This window comes from Odontomachus brunneus, unplaced genomic scaffold (assembly GCF_010583005.1).
Source record: "Odontomachus brunneus isolate Ranch 3 - 2012 unplaced genomic scaffold, Obru_v1 Obru_scaffold_095, whole genome shotgun sequence".
Taxonomy (NCBI): domain Eukaryota; kingdom Metazoa; phylum Arthropoda; class Insecta; order Hymenoptera; family Formicidae; genus Odontomachus; species Odontomachus brunneus.
The window spans coordinates 712,282-735,235 of NW_022639545.1; the positions used below are offsets into that span (position 1 = coordinate 712,282).

At 39.0% G+C, this 22,954-nt stretch overlaps 1 protein-coding gene across 1 annotated transcript in view; it reads left to right on the plus strand.

Moving 5' to 3' along the window:
- LOC116848412 overlaps positions 1-22,954 on the plus strand; it is a 751,173-nt gene that overhangs the window by 663,955 nt on the left and 64,264 nt on the right. Inside the window, exon 5 of the mRNA XM_032824486.1 lies at positions 17,635-17,772. Coding sequence (XP_032680377.1) covers positions 17,635-17,772 — 138 coding nt within the window. The remainder of the gene's footprint in view (positions 1-17,634; positions 17,773-22,954) is intronic.

Here is a 22,954-nt window from a genome sequence, read left to right on the forward strand (position 1 = left end):
CTCTCTCTCTCTCTCTCTTTTATATGCACACCATGCGTCCGTCCTGTACGCTCGCGATTTACGCACCGCCGCATTCTGTCGATGCGCACACGTGGCTGTGCCTAATCCGTGGTGAATAGCGTTACCGCCGAATTTACTACCTCCTTCGTGATCATTAGTCGTTGGCGAAGTAGATGATTGGAATGTAAATCATTGCGCGTTCGCCGGAATTTGCGCGGAGATAATTACAGGGAGCGCGCGCGAGACTCTCTCTCTCTCTCGCTCTCGCTCTCTCGTTTCGGCGAATTTTGAACACGTCAGACGAAGATAAAAGCGGGAATCGCGAAACGCACGGCAGTAATTACGCGACAAGTTCAAACTTCAATTACAGACGCGCGTTCTTTCACGCACACGCGGATCAAAATTACCGAAATTACGATCTCGATTTCCGTGTCAAAAAAAGGAAAAAAATATGTATCTTTCTGTATTTGCTTCGAGTGTGCGAGCAAGAAAAGGAGAAAGAAGAGAACAAGTACGTAAATCTGGAAATCGCCAAACTTCCGGGATAATTTTGGCACGAATTCCTGTTTCACCAATGGCCAGTAGATATATAGAGTACACGTGTACATTGCTCGAAAAAAGCGAGATGCAATGGCTGGGAAATCCCGAGCCCGCCGCCGCAAACGTAGCACGCCTTGTTACTCACGTGAACCACCGTGACGTTGAATAAGTGGTGATTACACTTCCGGCAAACGCGACGCTGCCGCGAGAGGAAACTCACGCCGACGCTTATCATTCTTTGCATCTTTTCGTTATTAATTATACCATTCTTTCTTTTTCCTCTTCTTAAGCTCACTTGACGAGATAGATACGTGGTTACGCGTCCACCGCATTTATTGCTAAGAGGAGGAGGAGGAGGAATCTCTTGCGCAAGTTTGTCGGGCTGATTAATAGTCTTTTATTAATAATAACGTAAGCCCTTAATGTTATTCCTAAGCAGACCCGCGTAAAATGACGTTAGCGGCTTAGCCACGTTTTTATTAGCCATATTAATTTTATTAGTGATAAACCTCTAATATTATTTTCGAACAGACCCAAGTAAGGGAGTTCCGTTATACTAGACTACTTTCAACCATATCAGTTTTGCTAATGGTAACAAACTTTTAACGCGTTATTCTTAAACAAACCTGCATGCAAAATAATGTTAACAAGTCAGCTACACAGAATATTATAGTTTTTTTTTGGTAAAAAGTTTTTAATTTTTTTCTGCATTAGAGAAAAAATATCTAAGAAATAGTAAATATCTGATAGACGTTTCATAATTTTATCTCAGTTTATAGCCGGGTTTTATACTAGAGACAGCCGCAGACGTTTAAATATCAGACTAATATTCAAATCTAGAAGATTTAGATTTAAAATAAGAACATTAGCGACAACATATTTATTTTTATACTAATCTATAAAGTATATATTTTATATTAGGGTAAACTCGCGCGGGTATGATGGCCATACCGGAAAGATGGCCATAGGCTGTAATTTCTCTAATAATTGCAAAACATTGCGTTTGTGTAATCAGTCACAAAGATAATCGATATTTATCGTATATGTGTGTACATTTTTCGAAATAGCAAGATTATGAATATTATATTATATTTTTATTTTCGACTACCTGTAAAATTTCTCATGTGTCCACTAAAACTTGCTGTAACGTCAAATAAATTACAGTTAAGCTATCGCAATCAACGTTAGATACATAAAGTAGATATGTAAATTGTAATATAACATGCATTTTTATTTTCGTTTTCACTATTTATTTATAAGTACTATTATGATCGTCTTTCACTCACATTTTGGGTAAGATGGCCCAGTATCATTCTAACATTTATAAAACAAAAGTCGTTATATTTCAAAAATTACTTTCAATATTACAGTAATTAAATCTTATGTGCAATATATTTTGGTAAAAAATTTTATTTAGAATTTAAGTTTTGTAATAGAGATTTCTATTTTATATGTGTATTATATTTTTCAGAAATAATATGTATTAAATATCCTATACTAAAATGAATATGTCAAATTATGTTTTCTTCATTATTTTATAAAATAATAGGTACAGAATCTTGAACATAAAATATATATGGGTCATCTATTCCTTACGGCCATCTTGTCTTAAACATTTAGGTAAGATGGCCAATGCTCATGTTTTGATATTTTTGTAATTTCACTGAAGTATTTTCCTTTTAACTCTGATAGTATTATGTACTGTAGGCTTCAATGAAGTTTGAACTTGTCGCGTAATTACTGCCGCGATTCCCGCTTTTATCTCCGTTTGACGTGTCCGAAATTCGCCGAAACGAGAGAGCGAGAGAGAGAGAGAGAGAGAGAGAGAGAGAGAGAGAGAGAAGAGAGAGAAAGAGAAAAGAGTCTCGCGCGCGCTCCCTGTAATTATCGCCGCGCAAATTTCGGCGAACGCGCAATGATTTACATTCCAATCATCTACTTAAACGCTATTAAAAAATAACAATAAAAAGTGTATCTTTTTGCATTTTAAAAAATATGGCCATCTTATCCAAGTTTACTCTAATCTATAAAATATACGTAAAGTAGAATATCTGTCTGCATGTTCCATCCGGTCTCTGTAAACGGATCGTTCGGTTACAGCGAACCCGACGGAGTGTGTAGCGGGCGGTCGGACTCTTGGATTGCGTTCCAAAACTCTACTCGGTCAACTCTATGGAACCCTTAGTGGTGGGAGAACAAAGTAAAAGAGAGTAACGTAGAATAACCTAGCATTTTGGAACGGGAAGAGTTATCTAAAAATGATATAGTTGATGATATATTTAGTCTCGGTTTAATCACTGCAACGTAAAGACGTTAATACATATATCAAATGTTTGATGTAAACTAGCCCAAAAACAACCTGATACATGTACCAAACAATTGCCAAAAATTGCCTTATGACACAAACAAACCAAATTCCAAGAGCGTTACCTATTTAAATTTGCGCGGTTCGAACTGTAACTTACTCCTATAACCCTCCTTGGGCTGCGTTCCAAAACTCTACTCGACGGGTAGAGTAGCATTTTATTCACCAATAAGAGCAAAGATAATTAGGATTTCTTTATCATAATTGGTTCATTAAATGTACTCTATCCACCGAGTAGAATTTTGGAACGCAGCCCTGAAGTTAGAGTTGACTCTGAATATAGTCTACTCCGAATTTCTGAACGATTTGGCTCCACCCATCTAGTATGTTATACTTCATTTTAGAACGATGTTAAGTTAACTCCGCTACTTGGAATAGAGTTTTGGAACGCAGCCCAGGCATCACGTCCTTCGCGCGAAAATTCTGCATCCACCCAACATACAGCGCAATTCCGCCGGGAACGTAGTCTGAGCGATCGCCACAACGCGGCGACGACCGCGAGCCGTCGTTCGTAGTCAAATCCCCGTGCCGGCGAATACATAAGCGGGAGCGATGGTTCTAGGTCTTCGCATGATCCAACGCTGGTTGTGGCACAATCTGTCCTTCTCAGGATAAATCTCCTTGTGCATTTGGCAAGCATTCTTCACTCCTCGCTTCAGAAAAAGTCCCTTCCCCTCGTCAAACATGTTGCACGGAGTTCAGTCGTGAGTCGTCCTCCATCAGATATATCTGCTGAATTGAGCCGTGGCCCGTTCTCCACCAGATATATCTGCTGGCCTGTGCATCATGCGAGTATGCTGCGGATAGTGCGTTCGGATTAATTCAGATTCGAGGGACCTTTCGACGAATAAACGCCCCATTAATTAACAGCGACTAACCTAGCGCTTGCAAGCCCTTTTCGGAGGCGCTTCGCTACGCGACTGCCCTTCATGGCCTCCAGGGAGAGTACAGCACGCTCTTACGTACCCTAAAATCTCCTCGGGCACTCTTAGAGGGGTTACGTAAAGTGGAAAATATTTATTCAGTGATATTAATAATATATTTACTCAAATCTAGATTTTTTTGTTTAAACAGAATAAAATTTGTTTAAATAGAATTGTGTTCATACAAAAAGCGCAACAGTGTAGTATATGTTTGAGAAAATATATTTTCTTATTTGAAAGAAAATTTTTTCTCAATATAAGAATATATATTTAGTAATACACACATAAGTAAATATATTAATACCTACCGAATAAATATAATAAATATTTCTTATCTCTTAGATATTTTTCCTCTTACAACATAATTTTTGCTATAAAATTCCGTGTACACCACGATTTGTAACTATATTTTTATTATTATTAGGCAATATTAATCTCTAATATTATTCCTAAACAAATTTGTGTAGAATAACGTTAGCAGTTGAGCCACTTGATGAATTTTTCTAATACATTAGTAACATTAGTAACATGACGTTGCAGTTCAGCCATGCAACTATTCTTAGCTTCATTTTTTATTAACAGTAATATAAATCTCTAATACTATTAGAGATTACTGAAATAACAATTGATATCGGTCTAGCTGTATTCAATGATTTTTAGCCGTATTTCTCTAAATAGTAACATAAGTTATTAAAATTCCCGAACAGAATTCTCGCACGTAAAGTGACGCGTAAAGTGTTGGCGCTTCAACTACGCGACGCGCATACGATCGTGCTATCCCTCGAAATCTTTTCGCCGTCATCGGTGCGAAGTTCTCAATCCTCGGCGAGGAGCTGAGGGCAGCTCGCGTGTTTGCAAACCAAACACTCCCGCGCAAGAGAGCCGGGGACTACATAAAAATCCACCTTTGAGATTCGGCCTTTCCACCCCTCTCTCTCTCTCTCTCTCTCTCTCTCTCTCTCTCTCCCTCCCTCCCTCCTTCCCTCCCTCTCTTTCTGCGTTAAAACGTTCCTTATCATTATTATCACTTAATTACACGCGCGATCGCCGTCGCGCGAGTTCGGCCAGGGCTTAAGGGTTGAAATTTATGCGAGTGATCCGTGGCGGCGTTCTTCCCTCTCCCCCGCGGTTCCGTCCCACGCGGGCGGCGCGTCGCCCGCGGAGATGCAATTTTGAAGGCAATTTAACTTGAGCCACAGGAGCAAGCGTAAGCTATGGGCAAATGTTTACTGTGAAAATCGTTATAGTCGTTCCGAAAGCTTCCGCGGATCGTGCTCTCACGAGTGCTCAGGGACGAAAATGTTTCATACGCATGGCCGCCTCCTAATCCCCCTATTCCTCCCTATTCCCTTCGCCGGCTCTTGTCCCGCTTTTTACTTTGTCAGGGTCTTTTTATCTGCGAGATTTTCCTAGCGCGCAACCTCTCCTCCTCGTCGCTATCGTTGATATGTAGATACATAGACATTCTCGGCTCCTCCGATATTCTACAACGCGGACAATATCGGCAACCCCCCCTGTGGAAACTCTTTCTGCTCCCCCTCCCCCCAGCCACCACCTGTCCTACGATGAAATAAGCAGCTTTCATCGTGGGCTCTATTTCAGGCGAAAAAACTATTACGTATTCGTTGCGGACTCCCGGGGAGAGATCAAAATTTATACGCGCCTATATAGCCGCGTATTCCGCCGACTAATCTGCAAAAACACATTTAATATGCGCATACGGTATACAATGTTTACATTGTGACGTAGTCACAGAGTGCAGCCTTGCAGTCCACCGTTTTCCAAACCGAGATAGATCACGTAGTCTCTGAACTTTCTTATTCTAGTCCCCAAGTCGAGACAACATTATGTATTTACACAGGGCGAGAACTCACTGTAGGACGTCGTCCTCAATAATAGAAGAATGTAGATAGTTCGTTCCCCCCCCCCCTGCCGGTTGCCCTCCTTTCTCATCCCCTTTTGGAAATATGAAATATTACGCCAACCAAAGTTCGAGTACAGGTCGGTGGTAGTCTCTCCTTCTTTTTTTTCGCAAAGCTGAGCAGAGCGATAATATTTTGAAGGAAAATTATCCGGCACGAACATTTCGTTCCGCGATCGTGATTTAACTTGTTCGCGAACAATGGAGACGAAAGATACAAAGACAAGAGAGCCCGGAGAAAATTAACGTTATTTTATGAGCAAACGATCACGGCCGTTGTGCGGAGCAATGGTGAATACAAAGGACGAGGTTAATTCATTTTTTAAACTATTTATCCCTCCGCCCGTTATCGTCATATCCTGCTTCCTTCCCCAGCCCCCCTTCCTGTCCCCGATATACCGACCTAATTGATCAGTCTGATCGGCCGGAACGATATGTGATTATCACATTGCTGTTTCCACTTGATCCCCCCCGCATTGGTTCCATTGTCCCGGCAGTAACACGTAATACTTTCGCGACTATACTCCGCGTCATAGACGAAATATTCTACCTTTTGTCGGAACACGTATTGGGCTTCCTTAAATAATGGAGAAATTCCTGAGTTTCTCGAGTAATAACAGCCAAGCATTCCGACTCTGTAATATCGCCCTGCCTCTCTTTCTCCTCTCTTCCTCCCCCCCTCTCTCTCTCTCTCTCTCTTTCTCTGTCTCTCCCTCAGCACCCTCACGTTCCCTCACATTTTACTCGCCTTTACTGTAGCTGGCACCTTCGCGTCCTTTGTCGGTGCTCTCGCGGGTACGCGCGCACCCGCCGCCGTCGCCTTCTTCGCTACCCACCATGGCAAAGCCTTTTGAAACGGGTTTACGAGAACCAGTCTCGACAAAGCATACAAAATATCGTTTTCCCAGCTTAAACACTCCGGTGTATTAAATAATCAATAACGTCGCGTTTTGTAGAGTGAAAATCCCGCCGCCCCTCCCCTCAGCGTACGCGCGTATATGCAAGTACGAGCTTGCTACATTCTGTCGTTGACGTTTGCCTCCCGAGGCGTCCACAATAAATAAAAGTCTCACGAGCGGAATAAAAGCCGAGCGCTTATTAAGAAATCCAACTGCAGCCGACTGGACAGAACGGACGGAACGGACATCTTGACAACATAGACGGCTATTACGGATATATTTAATAGAATTAATTTTACGTAATAAATGCTCGCACACAGTGCAAGTATGTTTCGATTACCTCCGTGTTATTTGTACAAGAGCCATTAACTCATTGCCATGTTACGTCCTTGCAAGATCTTGCATTTTTGGAGATGGCACATGTGCGAACTGTTTAGCCAACATACAAGTAATACAAAAGTAATTGAAACATACATGGGGAGAATATTAGAGTTTATTTTTTTATATGAATTCTTTTCAATTTTACTATGTTTCTCTTCAGTAGAGAGAGAGAGAGAGAGAGAGGAAGAGAGAAGCATAGACAATCTCACAATATCAGTACACCGAAAGAAAAAATATCTAAGAAACTAAATGTGTGTTTATTCGATAAGTACTAATAATATATTTACTTGTATAATATTATGTAATACTTAATATTATAGTATTTATCGTCAAATATTTTTCAAGTAAGAAGATATACATTTTCTTAGCTTTCTACAAAAGCAATCGTTTGTTTTGTTTAAATAAAAGAATATAGATTTAAATAAATATGTTATTAGCATCTACTGAATAAATCTTTTTTTATTTCTTAAATAGTTTTCCTTTCAATATAACATCTATCTTGCTAACGAACATAGTAAATTTCGCTGAAAATAATAAGTTTTAAAAATAGCATACATTTCAGTTCCTGTAATATAAATAGCATCGTTATATAAAACTCAAATAATCGGTTATTCTGCAGAATATCGATTTGTTATTCCTCGGTCGCAAAATTCTGTAATAATTTTTGCCATAAAATTCCCTCTCCGTATATATACACTAAACACCTATTACACAACATCATTGTTATATCTTATCTATTTTTTTTTTTTCTTACTTATTATTAGTGATATCTTATTCATATCTTACTGTACTGATCACTATGATTGCGCTCGCTACAATTATTAAATTATGCTCAAAATAAAATGCGAAGCGTCTCTTGCGCGCACGTCTCGCAGGCCACGACGTAAACGAGATTTACGGCACTTGTGCCGGCGTTTCTCGTGCACGCCAAATATTGAACCGTCTAAAACAATAAAAACGAGATTTATGATGAACGATAAATTAAGCATTTCCACATGCACGTCACCTCGGCCGCGGAAACTCTCACGCGCATGCTCTTAGAAGATATATTCCCGCGCGGAAACGCACGTCTTATCCTTCGCGAAAGAGAAAGAGAGAGAGAGAGAGAGGAGGGAAGAAGGGAGGAAACGCGAAGGATATAAAACTCGCGATATTTTCAATCTTCAGATTCTTTTCGACGGAACAGCTTCTACAAAGTGTGCGCGGATCCATAAAGTGGATATATATACCGCGGCATAATTTATCATCGTTCTTAAACGCCCCCCTCTAAAATTCTTTCTTCTTTTTTTCTCTTCCTTCACTTTACTCTCGTGCAATTCCGACGATCTTCGCGCGTAATTTAATCTTCACCACCACGCAAAGTGGCGGTACATGCGTCCCACCCTGCATCTCCACCAACGGCCCACTGCTAAGATTCCTTCGAATGCGTCCTCTTGAAGAATTATACATGTATATGCTGTCATATATACCCACGCCACTGTACCAGACAGCGGATTACACGTATTGGCACTTCTGAACCGCGACAGGCGTTCGATCTTCGATCTGGAAACTTGACTTCTTCCCCCACGGCTTCCCCTTATTTGGGTTCTTTCGCTTTCGACCTTGGAAAATCGACATAGCCGATGTCTCATTCGAAGAAAGAAATTGCCCCGAGGATCACAGTGATGCAAGCCAACGCGCGACCGTCGACAACGAGATACCAACGAATGTTATAATTAATACGTAGAGCTTGAACGATCAACTTTGAGACAGCCAATTAAATCCTGCTCCTTATAAATTCAGAGACCCTGTACGCGCACAATCTGCAACCTTTGTGTATTATTTCTTTTCTTTGCACAATTTATTGTGAGACAAACAATATTCAAAATAATACGACTTAATACAGCGATATCGGCGAAAAGTTTTGATTTATATCTCACAATGGAATATCTGCGATTTCGATTAGCGGAAGATAAAATGGGGAATCCGTGAGTTCACGCAATTTAACGAACGTCTATTGCGATACGATAAATTTCGGCACTTCGGCAGCACGCTCGCAAGCTCTGGCTCGATAAATCCCGGCACTTCAGGAACATACTTGCGACTCGCGAATCGCGTGTAAAAAATCACGAACCGTCGAAGGCCGATCGTGCCGACTGCGGAATCAATCAAAGCTCTGCGCGGACCAAGTAATCGAGAGTGCTGTCACGCGCGATAGTTTCGCAATACTTCAACGGCGAGAAACGCCGTTCAAAATCAACCTTGACATTCCCGCATCAGAATTTTCGGCTCTAATTAAGCCGCGGAACGCGCTGGCGAAACATCGCATAGTTTCGGGACATTCGGGAAATTTTTATGAGATAATTCGATGAATTCTTTATCTATATAACCACATAATATAAATACATCCCTCGACGGTACATTGGCAATCGGAAAAAAACGATCCCACTTATAATTATTTATAATACACGCGTTCTTGCTCTAAACACGCAAATAACGACAAAAATATAGTTGTGGCTCTCTCTCTCCCCCCCCCCTCTCCTTCTCCCTCTCATACATTCTCTCGCTCTTTCTCTTTAGGATTATGAATGATGACGAAGTATCCTCGTGGCTTTCTATTATTCATGAAACGTGAACCATGATTAACGACGCGTGCGAAACTGTTATCTACCTTTTTACTTTTTACTCGTTTTACTTTTTTTTTCTGTTCCTTATATTTCTTTGCTTTCTCGAGTGGCGCAAATCACGTGCGAAAAGTCGCGGGACGAAGATCACGCTGCTCGGCAACAACTCGAATTGAAATTTCGATCCTGCTTTCACCCTCAATATTCCATTTAATGCCTACTTTGACATTCTGATGCCTATATCAACCTCTTTTAACTCTATTTAACCTACTACTTCTAGCTTTACCAAAAAGCCCTCTTTAGAACCTACACTGTAAGAGCAAAAATTCGGTACTAATAACATATTTAATTATATATTAAAATATAAAATATTTTTCAAATAGGAGAATATATATTCTTTTAAAACAATACTTTAATATTTACTTGATTGTTTAAAGTATGTATGCCTTGCACGTTCTGCAGTAAAGCCGATTAAATAATTAATATTTTTGTTATAATCATAAGAATTTTTTTTAATGCAGATGAAATATTGAGACAATCGAATATCAAATAATTCTGAAATAAATTTTTATTCAAAACTGAACATAAAGAAAGAGCAATAAATATACTGAAAGAAAAGATAAACAATTAGAGATAAAAACATTTACTAATTGAGTACTAATATAATATATATTTATTTAAGTATCAAAATTGTTCTATTTAAATAAATTCTGCCATTTAATTAAAAAGAAACAAGTGCTTTTTTTATGAAAAGTTAAGTTCTGAAGAAAACATATATTTTTCTATTTGAATAATATCTTATATTAATCTAAACAAATATGCATTAATATCTATTGCATAAATGTTTCTTATTTCTTAAACTTTTTTTCTCTCAGTGTACAAATGGAATTTTATTCTTTGACTGCCATTTTGAAGAACTGAGTAGAAATTCAGTTTTTTCCTCCATATGTAGTAAACACACACTGATTTTACGAAATATACAGACGTTGAAAAGTTCAGGCTGAAAGTACGGCTAAAATTTTGACTCGAGAAGATCGAGAAGGAAAGAACGAACATGTCTCGTGCCTTTTTCTAGCGTAGGATAGTCGCGTTGAATGTGCCATGACCGTTAGCGCAAGACTATTCTATTTGGACACCGGGAGTCCTTTGTCCGTCAGCCCTCCTCATTCGTAGTTGCATTTCGCTTCGCGGGCGTCTCCTTTGCGGTTTCAACTGCGGGCAAACTCTCGAAGCCGCGTTAGTTGCTCTTTTACGGTGCACTTTACGGTGTTCGGGGAGAAAATTCAGTTTAAGAAGAATTCTCACCGCGCGCGTCGGTGACTACGGGGAGCGCCATCCTTCTTTTGCCTTCCGCTCTTTGCTCATCGATAAAGCGGACGAGGAGGGTGAGATGCTTCGCGCCGATGTAGAATGTCGCGGAGAAGCTGGCTTCATTACGGGGCTTTACCTTGCACCCGAAAGTTCCGCCAGGAAATTTGAAAATCGCATGCCGGGCAGTAAAGGCAAAATGAAAGATGGGAAAAACGCGAATACGTGACGGGGGAAGCTATGAACGAGAAATGGAAAGATGAATTTCGCTTTATGTGTAGAAATTATTTATCTTTTTTATCAAACGGTTTAATTTAACGGCATTGCAGGTGAAATCCTGAAGCTGAGGATCCGCGGATCATCGTGGAAACTAACGAGAACTGTCTGTGCTTTGCGAGCTTAATTGAAAAAATAGAAAAAGAATTATATTTATTATTTCAGTAAATTTCTACTGTGGAAATAGGAAGCATCGCGGTTACAAAATAAGAGAGTCAAGAAGAAAACATGAAGAAATGTCAAAAATAATTTAAGGAGGCAAATTACTTTTGCAAGTAAATTCTTCTTTAAAGAAGAGTTACAATATACACATGAATTTATTTAAAGAAAACTATTAAATGAATATATCTGAATTTTACATATACAATTAAATAGTTAATTCTTGCACGTATCCCTGATTTACATAATTTACGTTCGTAAATAGTTCAATCAAGAAAGTAAGTAAAGTTCCTTATAAAATAGTATTGTAGTCATAATCCCTCGGGTCAGAATTTTAATTTTTGTTTTAGTTTCTTTTCCATAAAACAAAACAGAAGTAAGTTTTGACGAGAAATTTTAATTTCTCCTTTAAAATAAGCCAAAAATTTCAATTGTTTAAAATAGTTGTTACGTCACATAATTCCCACACAAAAATGATGATAAACTTTTCTTTTGAACGCAAATATTACTTAATTACAATATATAAAACTCAAACATATTTATTTAATTGTTCTCTTAAATTAATTCCCGGATGTTGTTGCTGCTTCTGGCTCGAAGAAGTAATTGGCCTTTCAATCAGTTTTTTATCAAAAATAATTTAAATCAGCTTTTCACTAAAAATGATCCAAATCAGCTTTCCAGCAAACATGATTTGAATCAGTTCTTCGTTAAAACTGACCTAAATCAGCAATTTTGCGCGCACGGCGAAATTATCTGATCCTTTATCGACAGAATCAACAGGGTCACGTTTGAAATTTGAGCTGACAGTCCGAAACTTATTACAGAATCTGATGAGAACGTCTGCGCGCCGCCGCCCGCAAGATCGATCGATCGGGCGACGGGAATTACTTTCCCTTTAATCACCGTTCTATCGGCGATGGAAATAAAAACGCGGCGGGGTCGTGAGCGACGAGCGTCTCTTCAGGGAAAATTTCCGCCTCGTACACACCTCGGTTGCTCCTCTTTCTTTTCTCCTCCCTCCTCCCCCCTACGCCCTCTTTTCCCGTCTCTCTGCCTCTCTTTCTCTGTCGAACCGCGGCGGAGGCGAATCGAAGGTGCGAAAAGGTGAGAAACGGAGGCATGGGTGCGCGCGAGGAGAACAAGAAGGTGTCCTTATAAAGAGCGGTCGTAAAGTGCTGAACGTCACTTAAAGGGTCTTCGGGCCGCTATTACTTCGAGAGAAGCACTTTGCGCTATTACCAATACACGAAACACGGCGATGTAGACGGGAGGCGATAGAGTCATGGAGGACGACGGAGAGACACTAGCTTAACCGTAACTCCCGGATCTCCCTCGTCATGGTCGGTCTCCACCGCGAAGAGCTCACCGTCCGGACGAGGAGCGTTCTTATTCCCGATTTTGCTCGCAATCATCTCGCTCACCCCCCGGCACCACTTGGGCGTATAAAGCGCCGCGCCATTAGGAGTACCACATATCGCTTTATCGACCAGCCGGTTCGATCTTAAAAGCATTTTTAATGTAAGCGTTTCTAAGCGTGCAAGACTTTGCTTATATATTTCTTGTCGGTGCACGCTCGCCGACCTCTCACTGGGAAAATACGATGGATATCGCTTGTACCCCGTCGTCGACGTAGCGTTTCTTGATCCTGTGGGACCGTTCTATTCAGCTCCGAAAACCTCGAGACTGCGTTTTGCAATTATTTACAAACGATTTTACGAACGTCTGGAGCCCGTTCGCGTTTGACCGATTTGTATTGCTGCACTTTGGATCACAGCGGAGAGAGGAAGGTAATATTAACCCTTAGTGGCTTATGTGAAAAACGGCATCACATGTGGCCCTATATACACGCAAAAAAAATTTCAGTTGGTGCAACCAAATAGGAACCAACTGAAAATTAGGTGATCAGAAGCGATATCTTTGTTATGAAAACTAATATTTCTGTTGTCGCAACCTATTGTTGAAAATATTCGTCTGAACATTCAACGATATTAGAACTCAGTTCAGGCAACTGAGAACAATTGACTATACAGAAGTCTCATAAAGGAATTTTTCTGTCCCTACAGCCGAGTTCTCGTTTGATCCCTGAGCAACCGAAAATTAGGTTGCACCAACAGAATTCTTTTTTCCGTATGGGTCTTTCGACTCCGACCCTTTTATCATATCTTTAAAATGGTTTAAAAAATCTGTAAAAATTCACTGATATACTTTCAACTTTCTAGAACAAATACCTGTACTTCATTGTGCGAAAAACTAAAATGTAGTACATCCAGGATCTTTCAACGTGCTGAGAAATTTTTATGAATAGAAACCATCCGGATTCGAAATACTCATGTAGGGCCACTAAGGGTTAATATCACAAAGACGCTCCAACAAATAGGAACTAAGAACAAGAACTTCAGTTGAATAAAATAATGTTAAAGCTTTCTTGATGAGGCGATAATTATAATACACTGAGAAAAAATACTGAAAAATTCACTAATGGGATACAAAGTTTATCTCTATGAATAAACCTTATATCCCACAAATAAATTCTCAAGCACTTTATTCACAGTGTATATTGGCTTTCATAGAACTGTTAACGTTTCGCGCTTAAAAATGTTCTGCTGGTCCAGATAGAATTTTAAATGTTACGATCAAAATTCACCGCTGTTTGTTGCTAAACATCTGCTAAAAATCGCCTGTTGTGTGTGCAGAATTTACAGCAACAGCTTTTTTTAACAATACCTGCAGATAAATTTAGGTCCCGTAACTGATTGTTAATCTGGCTTTTATCTGGATGAACGTCACAAGAAGAAACTTGCTAAATTTTATACAAATAGCTCAAATATAAATTCTGTCTCTATCGTCTAGATTATTAATTTAAATACAAAACATATGTGATATCTCAGTGTGCACTATTATAATATATTTTCATCTCAGCTAACTTCTCGTATCTAGATAATTTTCGTTATAACCGCAAAACTATTTTTTTAGCATAAGTGTCTTAGAATAATCATTGATAAAACACAGAGTAAGTAAAGGAAATACTAAGAGACTTAAGGAACTCCACATAAGACTGTTAATACTTCGTGTAATTGAAAAGCTAAGAGTCTTAGAGTAATCATTGATCACCGAGATTGGCAACTGACTTTGATTGATTTATGCTCGAATGCAAACGATGCTGAGGGCGCGCGCGCGGCGACTATAATTTCTGCGAAACGTCCAACGAACGATTGCATTAGAAATGCGAGCGCGAGCAAAAGTTAACCAACTGTCTTCGAGCGAGAGAGCTACGTTGTAAAGTTCGACGGAAGCGATACATCACAAATTGTCAGCGCGGAGATGAATATCACTGTGCACATGTCGCGAAATGGGAAGCGTATCAGGGTCGCGCGCGCGTTCGCCCGGCCGTCCACGAATTTCCGTGCGTGGACGGGCGCGGCGCGAACAAAGGAAAAAAAGGATCAATCTTACTTAGGAAACAATATCGCACGTTCCGCCCCACGAGACACATCCGAGATAGATTATTCAAAAATTACCGTCTGTCTGCCTGAAAACGCGCATCCCCTCTCTCTCTCTCTCTCTCTCTCTGTGTGTGGCGTGAAAAGTTTTCGCGATGTTTCGCCCCACATCCGACGCGCACGAGATGGCAGCCGATCAATCCACGAATTCGGTGAAATGAGAGAGAGAGAGAGAGAGAGAGAGGGGAAAGAGAGAGTTCCTAAACTAATAGTGAATTCAGCCCCTTGCACTACTACACATTAAGGTTTGTTCATAGTCTTATATTTAAGGTCGTGTCTTAATTATATCTTCTAAATAAATCTCTTAGTCAACAATCTCTTAGTCAACAAGACAACTGTATAGATGCTGTACACGTCATTTTATTGGCTAAAAAATATTTGAAGATACATATAAGACGTTCTTAAATAAAAAAATGGACTACGAAGTGAGTACTTTCAGTACACTATAAAAGTTAAAATCCCATCTGTTATTTATATACACTGCACTGAGAAAAAATTTATTTGTGGGAAAGTTTATTTCTATGAAATAAAGTTTATCACTGTGAAATAAAATTTTTTTCTGTGTGTGTAAGTAAAATTTATATCCTATAAATAAATCCTCAAACATTTTTTTCTCAGAGTGAGAGGAAAAAAATTATTGATAACATTAACACTAACATTATAGTAGAATTTAATAAGAAAAAGTACTCTTTTCTTATAATTTATAATAATTATTAATTCTCCATACAATTATAGTTACAAATACCAAACACTTTATTGTTAGAATGAAATAAGGAGTTCGTTTAGATTTGCCAACGCATTAACGCATATAAGGGAAGATTGTTATCGGTTTATACAAGACGCTTCGAAGCGTTTGCAGCGTCAAATGGATTCTGTCCTGAGTGAGTGAGAGAAAAGCTGCAGCGTGTTTCGTCATTTCAGTCTTCGAGCTTCTCTCCTGTTAGAGTTTCTCTCTCGTCCCTGCTCACGCCATCCCTAAAGACGCGGACCAATTGGCAATCATCATGCTTTGTCCTCTTACTTGAAGAGCTCCAGTTCCGTCACGTTGATGAAATTGATTTAAAGACCGCGCTCGTAATTCTTTCACCGAGAAAGACGCCGGTTCACGCGGAGGCGCATCTTCCCACCTCATCCCGCGTTTCTCATTAATGTGAAACGGAAGGAGCCGGTAGTAGGTAATGTTGTCGCGCCCACATTTCCCTAGTGCATACAAATTGCTTTGTCTCGCCGGCTATTTTTCTCGCCCGCCCTCCCTCCCCCCGTCCTGTCTACACCTTCCTCCGGCGCAGGACGATCGGAGCAAATACGTTCGGCGAAATTTCCCTTTACGACCATCCTTTACACCACCTAATCCCCCTCGTAAAAGCCAGCGCTGGTGGCGAAGCGCAGCCGTGGGCAGACGGGCGGGCCATATAGAAGGAAGCCGCGAAGAAGAGTTCGAGAAAAGCTTCAAGACGTTGCGAATAAAAGGAACGATCACTCGCCGGGGCGAAATTGAGGCGAGATTTCAGCGCGGATTTCGGCGGGAAACAAATCGGTCACGACGCGCGCCGCGTTATCGAACTTCCCCTTAACGGCAACGCTAAATTTTCGGCGGATCGTTCGCGGCACGGTAATACGATCGCTTTCAAATCGACGGAAGATCGTCGTCGCTGCCGTGCGAAACGGATCTCAACGCGCATGAATAACGCGATTGTTATTCGCGAGTGTTCACGGGAGATGATCTTTGTTTTGAGAGCGCGTGAGACCATGTTCGATCGTAAATTGTATGCATCATGTAAGCCTTACCATTACAACTAGAATCACTTGTGTGATTTTTGTGTTATTTTATGCGTGTATGTGTACACGGAGAGAATATTAAATTCTTTTCGATTCTATTATATGTTTTTCTAATAATGCAGGAATAATCCTCAGTAAGATTTATCTTACTGAGAAATATAGTAAATTTCACTAGAAACACAGTAAACTCTTTAATACTACATTTCAGTTCCTAAAATATAAAAAACGCAAATGAAATCAAAGAATAATAAATTGTTGATAGAATCTTTATGTATATTCCTTAATTACAAGATTTTATAATAATTTTTATTATAAAATTCTCCCTGTATTATATATTTTAAGTACTACTTGCTTGCTTGCCTGTATTATATCTTTTATATTATTCTACAAATATATGGACAGAATTTTATGGACATTATAATTTGTTTTTATTTAAATTCTTTTTAATTTTATCACGTTTGTAATAGTGCAAAAATAAACTGCCAATAAGATTCATCTTGCTAAGAAATATAATAAGTTTCGCTGGTAACAACAAATTTTTATATATTGTACACTACACTGTATTCGAGTAAATGTTAGTTGTTTCAAGGATTTCATAAATTTATATATCCGCAAATCTATAATAATAAGTTTATCATAAACATTATATCATATAAAAAAATATATAAAAAGTTTATCATAAACATCATATCATATAAAAATTTTTAATAATATTCAGCTCCTATACGACATATAAATAGCACAAATGAAATGAAAGTATAGGAAATTACTGCAGAATGTTTTTACCTATTCCTCAGTTATAAAAATCTATATAGATTTTTAATAAAATTCTATAAAATTCTAACTATAAAATTCTCTGTATGTAAAAGTGAAAATCAAGTGTATCCCGATCAACTTCCGATCTAGAAAATAGCAAGGCCTAAACGATGCTGATTGTATGCGAGTCACTCGAAGATGAATTTTTAATTTTCTTCTTTCAGAGTTTACCGCAAACACCAGCCGGTGGTGCCGGTGGAAAAGCAGGGGCGAGCAGCACCGGTTCGGCCGCGGGGATGGTCAATGGTGCCGGTGCCGATCATGAGAACATCCGCGACGGCGCTGGCATTGACGCAGAACTTGTAAGTATATAATTTCGTAGAGTAAGGAACGTCTCCATATATCGGATAAAAAGAGCTTTTACACGAAGCTTTTTACTTAATGACAATATATATCTCACAAGAATAAAAAAAACTATCTGATAAACTGTGCAGTAAATCTGTTTTTATACGTAAATGCTGCTTTTCTATTATTGGTGGAAAAAATTTAGGATCTATCTTTTACACACGCAAAAATATTCTATTGTTAAGAAAAGCGATTACTCAGTTACTCATTACTTTCCTTCTATCAAGTAAGGATTACCTTCAAGAAAGAATATTGCCTTGATAATAATCTTAAAACATACTCATAACATATTTGAGAAAAATTCATTATCATATATTCGAAAAGAAAATTTATTCTCGTTATAAGAATATCGTAAACGTTTGAAGAAAAAATTGATATCCAATTGGATTCTATGTTTAGCAAGCAAATCGAATTCATTTTTTCATCTGATTCTTGATTGAAATGTTATTAGGAATCTATCTTGAATAAATTTGATGTTTATGATAAACTTATTATTATAGATTTACGGATATATAAATTTATGAAATCCTTGAAACAACTAACATTTACTCGAATACAGTGTAGTGTACAGTATATATAATAGATATATTTATTTTTCTGTGTGCATGAGTGTGTATATATAAATGTTATAAAAAATGTTAACATAGCAACAACAATAAATAATTCTCGGTCAATGAGTAATTCGTGGCCACTAACTGCGGCAAAGTGAAACTAGATTTCGGAATTACAGCCAATCTTTCGACTGCCTTAATATATTACTTTACGTGCTTATAATTTTTCTAATAAGTTGAATGTAGAATTCTGACACATAGTTACAAACGTTACTCGAGGTCTCTCTCGAGATTTCGTCTCGATTCGTACTCCAAAGATCAAAATAATTCAACATATATTTTTTTTAATCGCAAGTGAGATCCTCCGCGCAACAAACAATCTCGCACATAATTACTTCCAATTGCTCTCCCATGGTGCGTTACGAGCCGTGTCTCGATAGTGTATACCTGAGAAACTCGCCGAATATCTTCCAATTGTTCGCGGTTAGGTTAATGAGTTTTACGAAACGGCATCGTTCCGCGGCAGAGTGGAAGTAGAACAAACCGTTGCCTTCCGTTGTCGATAACTCCGGGCGCTTTCGGAAAAGTTTCTCGCAAGTGTGCCACCGCGACGAAAGTTTTATCGTGGCAGAAGAACAGGCCGGCAAAGCGGCTATTCGCCGCGCGCGCCGGGTACCATTGTTTACCGCGTTCTGCTTCAGTTCGAGCGGAACCCTTTATTTGCCACGTGGAGCTCGCGAGAGACCACTAGGATGAAAAGAGCGCAGGCCGTGGCGGAAAAAAAAAGACGTTGCGCGCCGGTATGTCATGGGAAATCACCGTGATTACGCTCTCACTCTCCCAACGAATTATTCGCGGAAACTCTTTCTGCGTTCGAGATTTTACTTAAAAACACGCGCCCTCCACGCCGTCGTCGCACGTGTTTTCCCATTCAAATTATAGGAATACGTGAATTCTTTTTCGGGTCACGTTGCGCGCTACAGCTAATAGAAATTCTGGACCAGAAGTCACAGTGTCGGTTCATGAAATTAGATAGTTGTGCGCGGATCTTCCGCTTGATCCTTGCGCATTACGGAGGGAAGAAAAAGAACAGAAGCTAAACACAATCTGTGGATGAGAATCAAGAAATACGTCCACGTGCCGGCACACATGGTATACTGAAAGAAAAAATATCTAAAGAATAATAAATACTTTTCTTTTTGGTGAATACTAATAACACATATTTACTTGAATCTGAAATCTTTGATTTAAAAAGAATAAATAATTGCTTTTTTTCAAAGCTAGAGCTTTCTTAAGTTTTTAGGAAAATATATATTTTCTTATTGGAAAAATATTTTATACTACACTCTGCGTGAGTGAGAAAAAATATTTGAAAACTTATTTGTGGAATATAAAGTTTATTTCTGTAAAATAGAGGTTATTTTTCTATGAATAAATTATATATCCCGCAAATAAATTTTCAAATATTTTTTTTCATTGTAGCTTAAACTATTCGGTGTTATCTGGATTATCATAAAGTATTAAAGGGATGAAATCAGAGGGACGAAATTGAATGTTCAAGTTTCATGTGGCAGCTTATATTTTCCTGGAGAATAACTATACCAAATTTGGTCCAGATTGATCAAAGATTTAAGAGTTTTTAACGAACACACACTATGAAAAATCGCTTGAAAATTTATTTGTAGGATATAAAGTTTATTTCTACAAAATAAAACTTATTTCTCTGTGAAGTAAAGTTTATTTCTGTGAAATAAAAGTTATATCCCTCCCCCATAAATAAATTGTCCAGTATTTTTTTCTCAATATACAGAAGTTCTATATATTTTTTTTAATATATACTTTATTACATATATAAATATGTTATTAGTGCCCTCCGATATTTCTTTCTCAGTGCAAACTCGCGAGTTTAACCCTTTCACGTAAGGACGGAGGAGGAGGCGCAGGAAAAACAAGATCCCGGAAAGCATGCAATACGGAATCTAACTAGGCAGACTGGCCAGCTGAAATTCCGGAATTAAGCGATTACTTCCGAAGTTAACTATTGTTCCCGGCAGTCCATCAATCCGCGTGCAGTCTCCCCGGCTCGGGATCCTGCTCGGGATTTCTCTCTTTTTTTTTCGCACGTCGATCCGTTCGTATGGAATTAAAACCGTTATCTACGTCCCTCCACCGAGACTCCGCCGATGGATGAAGCGGCGAAGGGTACACGAGGAGGGCCGAATCCATGGACGAACGTCGAACAAAAGGGATGCGAACAGAGATGGAATCGACTGGTCATCCGCAGGCCCCTCAGATCTAACGATATACGCGCGGCACTGCATCAATACGTCATCAACATCACCATCATCGTCGTGTTCGTCGCTTTTTTGCCCCTCTAAAACAACATCCCGATCTCCGTGCCTTTCTGCGCTCATTTATATCGATTTATCACTCACGTTCTTTACACCCACTTTGTGTTAAATCGACGACATGATCACGCACACAGAAAAATACGTGCTGCAAGTGAAAGAAATGTTACTTGTTTCAAATATCTCATTCGTATTCCATAAATCTATCACGAGTTCATTGTAAGCGTAGAATTCACTCAAAATACATTCCGAATTTTGACAGGTTTAGATTTTATTCCTTTGTGAATTTATAAATAGTTATTTGAATCAAGAGAATATCAGATAAAAAAATTTAGTCCAACCAACTTTTTCTTTGACAAAGTTTCATAATATTCTTGTCAAAAAAATATAAATTGTCCTTTTGAGTATACAATGAGCTGATATTTGTGATGAGTATATTTTAAGACTATCATCAAGAGAAAAATATTCTACGTTGCAGATACAATGAGAAAGAAATACTTCACAATTTATTTGTTGGATATAAAGTTTATTTCGGTGAAATTTAGTATTTTTAATAATCTTCATATCTTACAAATAAATTTTCACATATTTTCTTCAATGTAACCGTTACTCAAAGAAAAATAAAGAAAACAATTGTTTTTCTTAGTAGAGGTGAATGACATTTTTCACATGTGTGTGCATAAAAATTAATGCAGAGAATACTTTCATTCATTCTTCGTTCATTGAGAAGAAAACACTTGCGAATTTATTTACAGGATATAAAGTTTATTTCATAGAAATAAATGTTGTCTCTCCGAAATAAAAATTATATCCCACAAACAAATTTTCAAGTTTTTTTTCTCAGTATTCTAATGATTTCCCTGTTCTGTATAACATTTTTAGACACACTGACACCTATTAAGGGCTTGCAAAAGTCTGAACTTTTTTATTAATTTCATCAATAATTATTTTATTAATAAAAAAATAAAAACAAGACTGAATGCACGTCATGTTTAATAGAAATATCCAATAACGCGCGTTGTTCGCTACTTTCTATCGACTTTTAGATAATTGTGATGACAAAATGAAATTTAACTTCGAAATCAAGACGGACTTTTTCGACTGACTCAATTAGATTTATGAATAATTGTCTGTGAAATGCCTCGCATCTGTTGACCAAGTGAGGTCACCTATGATCCGACGAGTTTTCGCCGGTGCCTAATATTCAATTGTTCTTTTATAATTCCCGGTGTTTAGTGTCGCACGCGTTATGCCGAAACAGCCAGTCGAGAGGTATTACATTCGTAATACAATATCGCGCTTCTGGGCGCGTTGCCGATATATCAAGAGAACACGATCGCTTTATACTTCGTTACCGTGGGATAACGAATCTGTTCTCTCTTTTTTTCTTTCTATTTTTTATCTCTGTTTCTTTCGCGAGATCGAACCGGATTGCCGCGATTCTTCTGGCTTTATGGATATCTTTAATCAGCCTTTTGCAAAAGCTCGCGCCCACTGTGATTGTTCGCTCCAAATTCGCCGGCGCTGCGACGCGATGTGGGCACAGGGACTGAAACAACAAGGGGGGAAAGAGGGGGAGGCGTCAACAATTTTTTCATCGCTTTCCCCTGCCCTCGTTCTCCGCGCGTGCACTTCCTCTTTTCCATCTAGATCGGATTTTTTGCAATTTTTTCGGTGTCTACCGATTTACATGCGCCAGCAAAATCGACGATGCCTACGTCGCTTGCTCCGCTCGTCTAGCAGTTTATAATCGAAAAGCGACGGGGGACGAGTTTCGGTGGCAACGGCGGCGGTGGCGGCCAGATGAAGTCGGACATGGCGCATTTTATCGTGCACGCTATGACTCGTTGTCCCGTTTCCCGGCTGTCTCGATATATCGAGAAAGAGAGAGGGAGGGAGGGAGAGGCAGAGAAACGCTCCCTGTCTCTCTCTCTTTCTCTCTTATTCTCTTTTTCGTGGCCATCTTTACGTATTTGCGTATTCATCTCTGCGCGCTTATATGACAGAAGTGAAATTGGAAACGCGGTATACCGGGGATCTGGAATATTTATATCTCGCGTATTCTCCTGTCAATCTGTAACGTATAGCTTCCAGAGATCGCAATGCATTTTCCCGTATACGCTTCTTATCCGGATACACAAGACAAACGCGATACATATTGCGCGCGATCGATAACGAAAACGCTGTTTGCGCGCGTATAAAATCGGTGAAGAGGTCCAAGTCGATGGGAGATCTCAAAC